The sequence below is a fragment of the Ranitomeya imitator genome, chromosome 5 (assembly GCF_032444005.1).
Source record: "Ranitomeya imitator isolate aRanImi1 chromosome 5, aRanImi1.pri, whole genome shotgun sequence".
Classification (NCBI taxonomy): Eukaryota; Metazoa; Chordata; class Amphibia; order Anura; family Dendrobatidae; genus Ranitomeya; species Ranitomeya imitator.
In genome coordinates, this window is record NC_091286.1 from 610,244,741 (window position 1) to 610,259,451 (window position 14,711).

Consider the following 14,711-nt stretch of genomic DNA (forward strand, 5'->3'; position numbering starts at 1 on the left):
GCTTTAAAGACATTATTATCGCTGTCCCCAATGGGGTTCACAATCTTATGTGGGAGTGTGGGAGGAAACTGGAGACCCCAAAGTAAACCCATGCAAACACGGGGAGAACATACAAACTCCTTGCAGATGTTGTCCTTGGTGGGATTTGAACCCAGGACCCCAGCCCCTGTATCGCGAGTCCAACAAACACCGCCACTACACATGCAGCTGCGGTGCTGGACACCTGATTATCGGGAGCGCTCCTGGTATCTGGGTTCCCGATGCAGCTATTCGGTAAGCGCTAACCAAAGCTATTCAATCCATCCTAGCAATTAGGCAATAGAGACACTTAGCAGTCAGTTCTTTGATGTGATGTTTTTCTTGTTGAAAGCTACGTTTTGGGTAAAAAAAGTACTTTACAATTCTGTAGTCATTGCATTGGCCTTCAGATGAGCCGACCATTTTTCCTAGCCTTAATCAACAACGTTGCACACAGTCAGGAATAAAGAGATGGAAACATGTGCCTACCGCTCTCTGCAATCATTTCTATGGGAACTTGGAAAATTGCCAAGCAAGTGCTTAGCCATAAAAGTGAATGGCGAGACAAACATGCAGCCAAATTACACCTGAGAGCGTCACATGATGGACCCCCGTTTTTGAGATAGATGTGTGCCTCACTGCTGAGACCTGTATCTATCATACATTTATGATCTGTTCCGTCAATAATATTAAAGTAGGAATGGCACTTTTTAAGGCAGATCATCTCTAAATCATTAAGATTTTGAGGCTGTCACTTGGCAACTCAGAGCTTCAACTCACTTCCTAAATTTTCTATGAGATTTAGGACAGGAGACTGGCTAGGCCACTGCATGACCTTAATGTGCTTCTTTGTGAGCCACTCCTTTGTTGCCTTGGCTGTATGTTTTGGGTCATTGTCTTTCTGGAAGACCCAGCCATGCCCCATTTTTAATGTCCTGGCGGCGGGAAGGCGGTTGTCACTAAGTATTTTACAGTACATGTTTCCATCCATTCTCCCATTGATGCGGTGAAGTAGTCCTGTGCCCTTAGTAGAGAAACACCCCCAAAACATAATGTTTCCACCTCCATGCTTGACAGTGGGGACGGTGTTATTTGGGTCATAGGCAGCATTTCTCTTCCTCCAAACACAGCAAGTTGAGTTATTGCCAAAGACCTCAATTTTTGTCTCATCTGACCACAGCACCTTTTCCCAATCACTCACAGAATCATCCAGGTGTTCATTGGCAAACTCCAGATGGGCCTGCACATGAGGCTTCTTGAGCAGTGGGACCTTGCGGACACTGCAGGATTTTAATCCTTTACGACGTAATGTGTTACCAATGATTTTCTTGGTGACTGTGGTCCCAGCTGCCTTGAGATCATTAACAAGTCCCCACCACCCCCCACCCCCACCCCCCGTGTAGTTTTAAGCTGATCTCTCACCTTCCTCATGATCAAGGATACCCCACGAGGTGAGATTTTGCATGGTGCCCCAGATTGATGTTGATTGACAGTCATTTTGTATTTCTTCCATTTTCTTACTATTGCATCAACAGTTGTCTCCTTCTCACCCAGCGTCTGACATATGGTTTTGTAGCCCATTCCAGCTTTGTACAGGTCTATGATCTTGTCCCTGACATCCTTGGAAAACTCTTTGGTCTTGCCCATGTTGTAGAGGTTAGAGTCTGACTGATTGAGTCTGTGGACAGGAGTCTTTTATAAAGGTGACTATGTAAGACAGCTGTCTTTAATGCAGGTAATGAGTTGATTAGGAACGTCTAACTGGTCTGTTGGTAGGGGATCAAATACTTAATTCCCACTGCAAAATGCAAATAAATTTATACAATGTGATTTTCTGGATTTTACTTTTGATATTCTATCTCTCAATGTTAAAATTAACCTACCCTTAATATTATAGACTGTTCATGTCTGTTAGTGGGCAAAATTACAAAATTAGCCAGGGAGCAAATACTTATTTCCCCCACCGTATATAAATTTTAGATATAGAAATGTATTTATTTCATTCTGAAATCACATTTGTTAGATTTACAGAATTGAAACATGTATTTTTTTTTTTAGTATTTGGTATATCAATGTATTTATAAACTTGTGAAAATGTTTTCCGAAGGAGCACTATCTGTAATAATGTAACCATGCCGGTGATTGATGCAAATACGGTGACACATTGGAGGCCGCCTTGCCCCAAGAGCTTGCAGTCTAATGATCGCTGCTGGCGGTGCGCGGGGTGACTGTGTGCGTGGATCGCGGGGGGGGTGACGGTGTGCGCGGGACTGACGGACGTGCTGTAATCTCCGGCACCAGTTCACTGCTGGTCCCATCAGCACGGAGCAGATTAGCGCGCCTCTTTGATCCTGTAACATTGGCAGATGCTTCGCTCTATGTCGGCTGCCATCTACAGAACAATAGGAGGATGTAGTCGAGCTCAGCGGTTTCTCTTGGGTTTCACGCTGCCAGAAGCTGACAACTCTATGGCTCCGCCGCCCCCATTCTCTGTCTGCCCTGGCGCTACAATAATTCCGAAATGCCACCAGCATCCACACATCGTCTCCTCTGGCGCCCGCTGCCTTATGTGCATGTTAATGGTCTGACCACGCTGAAATTTCTGCTGTTCCAATTAGCATGTTCAGCTCGGAAGCCGGGAAGGTGCTGATTGTTGTGCATGGCCGCATCATTTATGCCGGCTTCCTAATCCGTGAACTATTCCAGCCAGTCCCTTAGTGAAGAGGAAGAAAAATCAGCCTTATTTTCTTTTTTTTTTTTTTCTTTTTTTTTTCCCCCTTCCCTTTTCTTTTGTCTTGACTCGTAGCCTACAGAGTATTAATAATTCTAGCCTGAGACCCAGCGGTGTTAACAAGGGGGATCTGTGAAATCAGAATTCATAGGAGCAGTGATTGATGGCTGGAGAGCGCCTCTCATTTATTTGCGCCAATTCACGCGCTGATCTTATTTTGCAGCCTCTGTTCAGCTGTGGAGGTCACGTCTGGGCCGGGTGATGTACTCCATGGCGAACTGTCTGCTAATGATGAAGGTACGTGGGCGGCAGCAAACTGCAGCGTTACCGTATATACGGCAGGAGGACGCCGGCTGCCAGCACGCACACAGGGCATTCTCTCTTCTTTATTCATGCAGATTGTATAATATTTCTTTTTTTTATAAACCTGTGTACTGATTGACTCTTTTTTTTCATGTATTATTCCCATCTAGGCCTATAAATCTTGCATTGGTGCCTGTTTTAAAATGGCATTCACATCTCCAATATCCTATCATAATATGAAGTAGGTGGAATAATAATAATATTACAAAATGCTTCCAATTAGAAATGTATAGTTCTCCTGGTTAGCTATGTCGCTTACCTCATGTGCAGGGCTTCACAGTAACTCTGGTATCCATGGTTACAACCACTAACAACTGTCACTATATGAGTACTGGTAACCATGGGTACCCAAGCTACTGCAATACCCTGGTCATAGGGTAAGCAACATAGCTAATCAGGAGAACTATACTACATTTCTAATTCGAGGTTTTGTCTAATATTATTACATATTGGGATAGTATCTAGGACATGGGAATACCTTTTTAAATATTACAATTATATTTTAGTTCCAGATACACTACTTTTATTCAGTTTGTTCCCATTCCAATTTGTTTGCAGCCGTGTTCTATAAAGAAAAATAGTAATCTGAAGAGATATGACAATTTACGACCCGTATCTTGCACCTTCTGCAGGAGAGATTGATCTTGTGATATCCGCCTGCCTCCTACTAGGTTTCACACTGGAAAGCCACACTTTGCCTATACAGACAGATACTACAACCCCCAGCCAGTACTGACCCCCGCTGGCCGTCTGCAGTACTGCTGTGTGTATAGGTGGGATGATGCTTTGCTCTGATTGGATGGCGGCTATTTTAGGAAATGAATGGCTCCTTGCTTAGAGGAGCAGTCATCAAAATTTCGTTTTGGGCAATTTATTTCTAAATGATGAATATGTTTTCCACAGTGACGTTCCAATGTAATCCTCCTGTCTTACTTTAAGGGGTTGTCTGGATTTTATAGAAAATTCTCCCAAAGCAGAGCATAACTGTTATAACTCTACACTCCCGGTAAATCCTCTGCCGCGCCAGCGCCACCACTTTATTATTATTATTTTTTTTTAAAAACAAGGTGCAATTTTTTTACATTTTTCATATAGTGCCAAGTAAAAAAAAAAAAAGACATAAGATCGACCACTTTTACTCTCCTGACGTTGTTAGTTTTTCTCCAGTGATGACGTGCCGCCATGCTTAAGCCGCACATTTCTGGCCTCTGTAGTGATGTTGCATCTTGTATAGCACCAGACCGCTCTGGACAGTGACTGGCTGCAGCGGTCATGTGGTTGTACAAGATTTTATCACTACAGGTCAGGCAACAAAGACCGGCAGCAGCAAGTTATTTTCCTAATGTGTCAGAATTTACTACAGCGATTTAAATTGTAAAACTATTGTTTTAGTTCTTCCACAAATCACTAGAGAATATATGAAATGTTGTAACATATTTTATAAGAGAAGGCAACAACTGTTGGCACAATTATAAGAAAATGGAAGGAACACAAGATGGCGGTTAATCTTCCTTGGTCTGGAGCTCCGTACAAGATCTCGCCTTGTGGGGTGAGGATGATTCTGAGAAAGGTCAGGAATCGGCCCAGAACTACACAGGAGGACGTGGTCAGTGACCTGAAGAGAACTGGGACCACAGTATCACACATTACCATTAGTAACGCACTACATTGTCATGGATTAATATCCTGCAGGGCAGGCAAGGTCCTCCTGCTCACACCAGCTCATGTCCAGGCCCATTTGAAGTTCCCCAGTGACCATCTGGATGATCCAGAGGAGGCATGGGAGAAGGTCATGTGGTCAGTTGAGACCAACATAGAACTTTTTGCTATCCACTCCATTTGCCGTGTCTGGAGGAAGAAGGAGGATGAGTTCATCCCAAGAACACCATCCCAACCTTAAAGCATGGTGGGGGGAGCATCATTCTTTGGGGGTGATTTTCTGCAAATGGGACAGGACAACTGCACTGTAGTGAAGGGAGGATGGTTGGGGTCATGTATAACAAGATTATGGCATTGAAGATGGGTCATGGCTGGGTCTTACAGCATGACAATGACCAGAAACACACAGCCAGGGCAAATGAGGAGTGACTCTGTAAGAAGCATTTCAAGGTCCTGGAGTGGTCTAGCCAGTCTGCAGGCCTGAACCCAATAGAGAATCTTTGAAGGGAGCAGAAACTCGATGTTGCCCAGCGACAGCCCCGAAGCCTGAAAGATCTGGAGACGATCTGTGTGGAGGAGTGGGCCAAAATCCCTGCTGCAGTGTGTGCAAACCTAGTCAAGAACTAGAGGAAATGTTTGACCTCTGTAATAAAAAACAAAGGTTTCTGTGCCAAATATTAAGTTCTGTTTTTCTGTATGGTACCTGTCTGGCTCCTCTTACACCTGTATGGTACCTGTCTGGCTCCTCTTACACCTGTATGGTACCTGTCTGGCTCCTCTTACACCTGTATGGTACCTGTCTGGCTCCTCTAACACCTGTATGGTACCTGTCTGGCTCCTCTTACACCTGTATGGTACCTGTCTGGCTCCTCTTTCACCTGTATGGTACCTGTCTGGCTCCTCTTACACCTGTATGGTACCTGTCTGGCTCCTCTTACCCCTTTATGGTACCTGTCTGGCTCCTCTTACACCTGTATGGCACCTGTCTGGCTCCTCTTACACCTGTATGGTACCTGTCTGGCTCCTCTTACACCTGTATGGCACCTGTCTGGCTCCTCTTACACCTGTATGGTACCTGTCTGGCTCCTCTTACACCTGTATGGTACCTGTCTGGCTCCTCTTACACCTGTATGGTACCTGTCTGGCTCCTCTTACACCTGTATGGTACCTGTCTGGCTCCTCTTACACCTGTATGGTACCTGTCTGGCTCCTCTTACACCTGTATGGTACCTGTCTGGCTCCTCTTACACCTGTATGGTACCTGTCTGGCTCCTCTTACACCTGTATGGTACCTGTCTGGCTCCTCTTACACCTGTATGGTACCTGTATGGCTCCTCTTACACCTGTATGGTACCTGTTTGGCACCTCTTACTCCTGTATGGTACTTGTCTGGCTCCTCTTACACCTGTATGGTACCTGTCTGGCTCCTCTTACACCTGTTTGGCACCTGTCTGGCTCCTCTTACACCTGTATGGCACCTGTCTGGCTCCTCTTTCACCTGTATGGCTCCTCTTACACCTGTATGGTACCTGTCTGGCTCCTCTTACACCTGTATGGTACCTGTCTGGCTCCTCTTACACCTGTATGGTACCTGTCTGGCTCCTCTTACACCTGTATGGTACCTGTCTGGCTCCTCTTACACCTGTATGGTACCTGTCTGGCTCCTCTTACACCTGTATTGTACCTGTCTGGCTCTTCTTACACCTGTATGGTACCTGGCTGGCACCTCTTACGCCTGTATGGTACCTGTCTGGCTCCTCTTACACCTGTATGGTACTTGTCTGGCTCTTCTTACACCTGTATGGTACCTGGCTGGCACCTCTTACACCTGTATGGTACCTGTCTGGCTCCTCTTACACCTGTATTGTACCTGTCTGGCTCCTCTTACACCTGTATGGTACCTGTCTGGCTCCTCTTGCTCCTGTATGGTACCTGTCTGGCTCCTCTTGCTCCTGTATGGTACCTGTCTGGCTCCTCTTGCTCCTGTATGGTACCTGTCTGGCTCCTCTTGCTCCTGTATGGTACCTGTCTGGCTCCTCTTGCTCCTGCGTGGTACCTGTCTGGCTCCTGCATGGTACCTGTGTGGCTCCTCTTGCTCCTGTATGGTACCTGTCTGGCTCCTCTTGCTCCTGCATGGTACCTGTCTGGCTCCTGCATGGTACCTGTGTGGCTCCTCTTGCTCCTGTATGGTACCTGTCTGGCTCTTCTTACACCTGTATGGTACCTGTCTGGCTCCTGTATGGTACCTGTCTGGCTCCTCTTTCTCCTGTATGGTACCTGTCTGGCATTTCTTGCACCTCTTTGGTACCTGTCTGGAATTTCTTGCATCTCTTTGGTACCTGTCTGGTTCCTCTTACACCTCTTTGGTACCTGTCTGGCATTTCTTGCACCTCTTTGGTACCTGTCTGGGACTTGTTGCACCTCTCTAGTGTTTGACTCCCCCCTCATTTTCTCTTCCCTGAATCTTTTATTAGCTAACTCCATTTTCCTCATTTACAAGAATCCTATCTTGTGGTTCTGGATGTGTTCATATACAAAGGTCTGATGTGCTGGTGGTTAATAAAGGACAGGAATGGTTTTCCCTCCTCTCTGTGGTTATGAAGGGTCGAGTGGCCAGGGACGTGGGCGAGATAAAGAAAAGTCACTGCAGATGCATTTTTTTATTTTATCTTATTTTTTTTCCAAGGTTGAATGCCTTTATGCTTCTGAATCGGGGGTTAAATGGCGTAATACAATCTCCCCTGTGATCAGGATGAGATTGGGGTTTTGTCATGTAAATGAGGCTCATATAATACACTGACCCTGAGTCTTACAAGTACATAGCGCAGAATTTATGTAACGCCCAGGGTTTAGGACGCAAAGCCTAATTACTCACATTATTACTCACAGGATTTCTATGTATTTACCAGCCAAGCACAAGATGTAGAAATAATCCTCCCCGGGGAAGAAGCTGCATTTACACATTTTAGCATCTCTGTGCACACATTTTAGTATTTGCAGCAGATTTTTCAGCAGGCAGCACGCTGCTTTAAATACATGCATTTTTGCATGTGTATATGATGGGTTTTCACTTGCATTTTTTTCCAGTTCATTTGGCTGAAAAATGTTAGAAAAAAAGCTGGAAGAATTGACAAGCTGCAGATTAAAGAGAAAAAAAAAAGTTCAAATCTGCAAGGAAAAAATAAGCTACATGTCAGACATCTCATTCACTTTCTGCTACTGTAAAACGCTGCATTTTTTCTGCAGCATAAAAAATACATGGAAAAAAAGTCACAAAAACCTAACGTGTGAGCAAGTCCTTGATGTTGGAAAAATCCAACATTTTTTGTTAAGAAAAATCCATGTCAGAAATTAAGCCTGCTCTGTCGTCGTTTTTGAAGCTCCCCAGCCCACCCACCACCACCCATCTGATGCAGCCTTTTCACTGCAATGTCACTCTGCGGGGGCTATCAAAAGAAATCCACATCAAAGACGTAACATGTTGTGGCGACACAAGGGTCAGTGGTGCTCTCGACCACTGGACCGACTGTCTTTAGAAAGACCGTGTGGACCAGGGCTCATCCCACAACTTCGGTGCTTCCTGGACCGACTGCCCCCGCCTGTGGCACCCGCTTTTGGCAGGCACCCACAAAGAGGAGTAAACGACAAGCTTAAGAAGCTGACAGCCCATTGAGGTATGTGACCAGGTGACCTTATCATCCCAACCTGGCTTCTCCAAATGACTCCATGGGCTCCGTGATGGGCTGTGGATCAGATCTGCATTCCTCCAGTTGGAGACATGATGCCTGGCTGCTGTTTTGTAAAGTCTCTCTGTAGAAGGATATAGGTCCCTTTTTGATACCCACATCTGTTTTTCAGGCCATCATCCACAGTTCAGGGGGATGGTGGAATGAGATCAACGCTCACTGTTCGAGTATTCAATCATTCAGCATAGTTTATTCCACAATGTTTGCATGTCAGCAATTGGCATGGACTGGTACAACGGGTAATCAACATATAAGCAAACCTCGATTGTTCCATGACACTGCGTCCCTGTCCCCCAAGGATAGTAGGACAATAAGCTGCAAGGACTGATTCAATAGGTAAACAGCAGCCATTAAACAATTAACAACATCAATTCAATCTACAAAAGAGTCAATGATCAGACTCATATAAACAATAGCTCATGTCCCTGGGCCTACTGAAATTACACATCTGGCATAATTAAAAAGAAATGCTGTCGTCACACAGGTAGATTTTTTTTTTTTTCCACTGTCCAGTTTTTAAAACCTTATTGGAAAAAATACTCAAAACATGTCAAATAGGTTTTATGGCACAAATTAGGTTTCTTGTTTTGGGGGTATTTTCTGCCAAAATTTGCACAATTATTGCATGAGGTTTTTTTTGGCAATTGTTATTTTTTTGCAAATAATACAAAACATTCAAATAGAAACTTTGATAGCCAGAAACTCATGGCTTATTCCATCCAAGGACACATGACTGGCATAGGACTTATTGCTAACAAATGACCAGGGGGCACTTATTAAATGTGGAGGAAAGGTGATTCTGGCTTCTGAATAGGAAAGAGTTCTTTACAGTTAGAGCAGTCAGCCTGTGGAAGCGGTAGTAATGGCAGACACTACGTCCATAGTTATAAAACAGCTCTGGATTCTTTTATCACCACAAATGACATTGTGGGTTATCAATAATCGGTGGAGGAAGGATGGACTTGATGGACCCAAGTCTTTTTAAACCTTTTGGTGAGCGGAAATCTAGACTTCACTCTCCAACCTTGTAACAATCAAGAAGGTAAATGTAAGGTAGACTTGTCCTTGGCTGATGGCCTCCACTATGTAAATCAGATGACTGAAAGCTGTTGGAGGGAAGACCCAGGATTAGCTAAAGGCTGACCGCGCTACGTGCTGTTTACCGGTACAAAGACCTGTGATTTTGATGTTGTCCTGCCAAAATGGGGGGATTGTGTGCAGAAACAGGAAGTCACACAGCCAGGAAGCAGTGATCAGAGGATTCAAGGCCAAACTAGTCTGGGGCAAGCGACTCCTTGCTGGACCAGTCTTGCCTCATTAGGATATAAGGAGCTGCAGATTAGAAGTTCATTTTTAAAAGAAAACCACATTACCGTGGCACAAAGACCACCACATTATAATAAAAAGACCACCCTATGTAATAATGGTTCTAGACCGTTTAGAGACCTGACAAGTTCACTTTAAAGAGAACCTGCCACCAAGTGATAAGTGTGCAGTATTTGCTCTTATTCCCGCTGCTCTCTTGAGTATTGCTCTGATAGTTTTTATAAAATCCGCCATACAGTTCCAGAGTTAATGGGCCTTTTTATTCAGTGTTAATTTTTATGGTCTTAACCGAGGGAGCAAGGTTCACAGGATCCTCAGGGGCGTGTCTTTAGGATGATCTGCATAATTACCCCGTAGGCCACGCCCCCTCGGGAACAGCATACAAGTAAGCACAAAGTGAAAAAGGCCCATATCGCTAGCGGATTTTATAAAACCAAAAAGTGGAATACTCGGGGGAACAGTGGGACGAAAGTAACAGCTTAAATAGTGGAGGTCATTGGCCATGAAAAGCCTACATCACATTTACCATCCTCGTTATTAAAAAGGTGGTTCTCTGTAATAGAACGTGACCAGTCCGTTCATTTCCAGGAGATATGTTCAGCTAATCGTCTTCCCTGATAAGGATTAATGCTTTCGTATATAGCAAATGCCAATCATTTAGAGTGGAGGAATAATTGCTACGGTTAATCTCTGGGCCTTGTTTTGTGAGTTTTTAATTTGTGTTCCTTTTTTTTCCTGTTCAGACCTGGTATAATGTGATAGTCAAGGTGTGTTTAGTTGAAAGCCTTTCCTGACAATGGCAGGCCCATGAGGACGGGTTTGTTGTCTGGGCTGATAGGACTTTGCTGCTGAACTTGTGCACTTTTGTCGCCACCTAGAGGCCATTAGTTGTATTGCAGCAGCTTTGCAGTCCCGTGACATCTATAATGGTCGGTGGGACAGAATGTGTTCATGCAGCACTTTAGGTGAGGAAATGCTCCATAACGGAGGGTCCCTATAGATGCACAGTGGTTCTTAAATATATATAGATATATATAGTAATTTACTAAGGAAACTTGGGGCGCGATTCACCATTTGCAGGTTTTTTTATTTCACTTTTCCTTCATTTTTCTTGTGATATTCACTGATATTGTTCACGTCAAATTAATCAAAACTGGTGCATTCCATGAAACTCAAGAATGATCGTTATTCTTTCTGGTCTTTAACCAGTTTTGGACTTTTATTAATTTTACTCGGTTTTTTGTTTTCTCTTGTATCTGGGGCTAAAATCATTTCTGCATTTTGATTTCATTACAAATTTTGCACCATTTGGCTTTCACATCCTTTTTATTTTCCGGCACATTCAACTTCTGTGGTCCTAAATCCGCTGAAATATACTAAAAAAAAAAAAAAAGACACCTAAAAACATTGGGCCATCAGAATAAGCTCACTGATGGATTCTCAGTTAACCCATTCTATAGCCAAGAATAGTTGGTGCAACAAATGGAGGCTTCAGAAGACAAACGGTGCAAAAAATGTTAACCTTAAATACAAATTATTTTTTATCCTATGTAATGTAGCTTGGCACCAATGCTATTCCTGTGTGCATTAACACTGGGGAGATCATTTGCAGGAAACATTTGGAGCAGTTTCTGCCTCCTGTTTTCCTGTGTGCGCTTGGTATTGGTACCTCCGCCACTTTGCACCAATATTGAGAGCTCCCCATTAGTGATGAGTGAGCGTGCTCGGATAAGGTGTTATATGAGCATGCTCGGGTGCTAACAGAGTGTCTTCGGCGTGCTCGAATAATATGTTCTGGTCCCTGCGGCTCCATTTCTGGCAGCTGTTCGACAGCCGCAATACATGCAGGGATTTTTTTCTTTGTTAGGCAATCACCGCACGTGTTGCAGCCACCAGAAATGGAGCCGCAGGGACCAGGACATATTATTCAAGCACGCCCAAGATACTCTGATAACACTTGAGCATGCTCAGATAACACCTTATCCGAGCACGCTGCTCATCACTACTCCCCATCCATCAGTCGGGGCCATATCTAATACCGTAGGTGTCAGATCACCCGCCGGCTGTAGTGGGTGACGGCCTGTGTGTGTTGTAGGGTACGTACTAACGCTCTGTTTGCTCTTCCAGGACTACGTTCTCGCCGTGGACGCATATCACACCGTTATAAGGTATTATCCCGAGCAGGAGCCGCAGCTGCTGAGCGGCATCGGGAGGATTTTTCTTCAGGTAATTGCAGACTCGCCGGCCGATGCGTCTTCTTCCTTTTAGTTATGTGGTCATTAAATAAAATGAAATATTGGAAAAGAAAGAAGAAGCCACAGGGGACCTCATTTGTTCTAGTGTTCATCCTGTAAATTGGACATTAGAATTATTAGGTAATGATTAGTCGGTCTGGAAGCGAGTCTACAAATGATGTGAGCATGCCAGAATCTATGCAGGTAGGGGAGCAGGCGAGAAGGAAGGCTCCCACCGGAGGATGGGGAGGGAGCGTGTGCTACCGTCATGCAGGAAAGTGTAAGCCCAAGGCTTAGGAATCTCCGCTATAATCCCCCTGTCAGAGCTATTCTACTTTCTTACACTGCTCGGCATATCAGCCATGACAGGTGTCCACAGGAGCTTGTATCACTGCGTGAGTGCAATAGGCCTTCAGCTGACGGTGACCTTCTTGGCTGCACCGGGCTACACAAGGCCACCGTCTTCTATCCCAGGGTCCAGGTTCTGGGGAGGATCATCACTTCTGTTTCTCGCTATAGGTTTAGCTCTAGCTTATGTGTATAATTACAGATCTGTACGTTTAGGAAGCGGGAAATCTTCAATAGAAATCATTGAAAACGTGGATCCTAAGTACTTGTAATGATGCCCCCTTCAGGAACCAGTTATGTCCTAAAAGGCTATTGACCTGCATGGGGTTAATCTGCAGGTTAAAGGTGTTCTAAAGCTGCCCAGCTACCGGGAGGAAATTACCTTTATTTATGCTGCCAGCCTCCGGCTTTCAGTCGTAGGGGCGTGGCCAGCACAGCTTTCAGTTACCGCCGCAGCACTAACTGACACGGCTCATCAGTGCTTCATTGCCAAAGCATGGTTGCAGCTGCTCACTGTAGAAGTCATTGTGCAGAGAGGAGGAAGAAGGTGAGCTTTGACATCACCTGTTGTGAATGGTGGATCCTGTATTATCTTCTTTCTAGAGAGGTGTTAAGTGTCATTTTTATCACTTTCTGTGTTGAAAAGGACAGAACAGGAAGTTTAAGGCTAATACTAGAGCTAGGGGCTGCCGTGAAAGTTGCTAATTTTTTTATTCTTTAGAAATGGTTATGTGAAAAATAATAATAAAAAAAATACATAATATAAAAACAAGCTCTGATCACACATTCTCTTTAAATGGGGCCGTGGGATCCCGAATAAAGGATGTTAAATGATATCTTTCCAAGATTGTCAGGTTGCGAGATTTCACCACTGACATCTGCAGTGCAATAGGCACATCTCTCATTGTGGCAGGAAAGGACTGCAATATGTCACCGCCCTGTCAGCCCGTCCGCGCTATCAGCACAGACCTGATGAGAGGGATACGGCTTAGCAAGGTTTTATTTCCTTACAACAGATACTATCACTTTGGATGTTTTGTTTTCTTCTTTTTTTTTATTTGTACATTTCATTCTTGTAGGTGGCTGGGCACCATGTAAGCCTTTTTAAGGCATAAGAGGTTTTAAACTTTAAAGAAAACCTGTCCGCACAATTTCATACTGTAAAGACATGGCTGTAATGGCGCTGTAATACTGATTACATTGATGCCTTTAGTGAAGAAATCCGATTTGCCTCTGGATGGTGAATGACCGGTCTCTTCTGTGTGAAATATCAACATGGACCTGTCATTCAAAGACCAGAGGCAGGCGGAGGGGCCGGGGAATCACAGACCAGAGACAGGCGGAGGGGCCAGGGAATCACAGACCAGAGACAGGCGGAGGGGCCGGGAAATCACAGACCAGAGGCAGGCGGAGGGGCCAGGGAATCACAGACCAGAGACAGGCGGAGGGGCCGGGAAATCACAGACCAGAGGCAGGCGGAGGGGCTGGGGAACCACAGACCAGAGGCAGGCGGAGGGGCCGGGAAATCACAGACCAGAGGCAGGCGGAGGGGCCAGGAAATCACAGACCAGAGGCAGGCGGAGGGGCCAGGGAATCACAGACCAGAGACAGGCGGAGGGGCTGGGGAATCACAGACCAGAGGCAGGCGGAGGGGCCGGGGAATCACAGACCAGAGGCAGGCGGAGGGGCCGGGGAACCACAGACCAGAGGCAGGCGGAGGGGCCAGGAAATCACAGACCAGAGGCAGGCGGAGGGGCCAGGGAATCACAGACCAGAGACAGGCGGAGGGGCCGGGAAATCACAGACCAGAGGCAGGCGGAGGGGCCGGGGAACCACAGACCAGAGGTAGGCGGAGGGGCCGGGAAATCACAGACCAGAGGCAGGCGGAGGGGCCGGGAAATCACAGACCAGAGGCAGGCGGAGGGGCCGGGAAATCACAGACCAGAGGCAGGCGGAGGGGCCGGGGAACCACAGACCGGAGGCAGGCGGAGGGGCCGGGAAATCACAGACCGGAGGCAGGCGGAGGGGCCGGGAAATCACAGACCGGAGGCAGGCGGAGGGGCCGGGGAATCACAGACCAGAGACAGGCGGAGGGGCCAGGGAACCACAGACCAGAGGCAGGCGGAGGGGCCGGGAAATCACAGACCAGAGGCAGGCGGAGGGGCCGGGAAATCACAGACCAGAGGCAGGCGGAAGGGCCAGGGAACCACAGACCAGAGGCAGGCGGAAGGGCCAGGGAACCACAGACCAGAGGCAGGCGGAGGGGCCGGGAAATCACAGACCAGA

General features: G+C 46.0%; 1 protein-coding gene across 2 annotated transcripts in view; it reads left to right on the forward strand.

The window, feature by feature from the left end:
- The window catches only part of TRAPPC12 (trafficking protein particle complex subunit 12), a 148,766-nt gene that overhangs the window by 122,975 nt on the left and 11,080 nt on the right, over positions 1-14,711 (forward strand). For both annotated transcript variants that reach the window (XM_069728040.1, XM_069728041.1), the window contains exons 8-9: positions 2,973-3,046; positions 11,971-12,069. In XM_069728040.1, the coding sequence (XP_069584141.1) occupies positions 2,973-3,046; positions 11,971-12,069 (173 nt within the window). The remainder of the gene's footprint in view (positions 1-2,972; positions 3,047-11,970; positions 12,070-14,711) is intronic.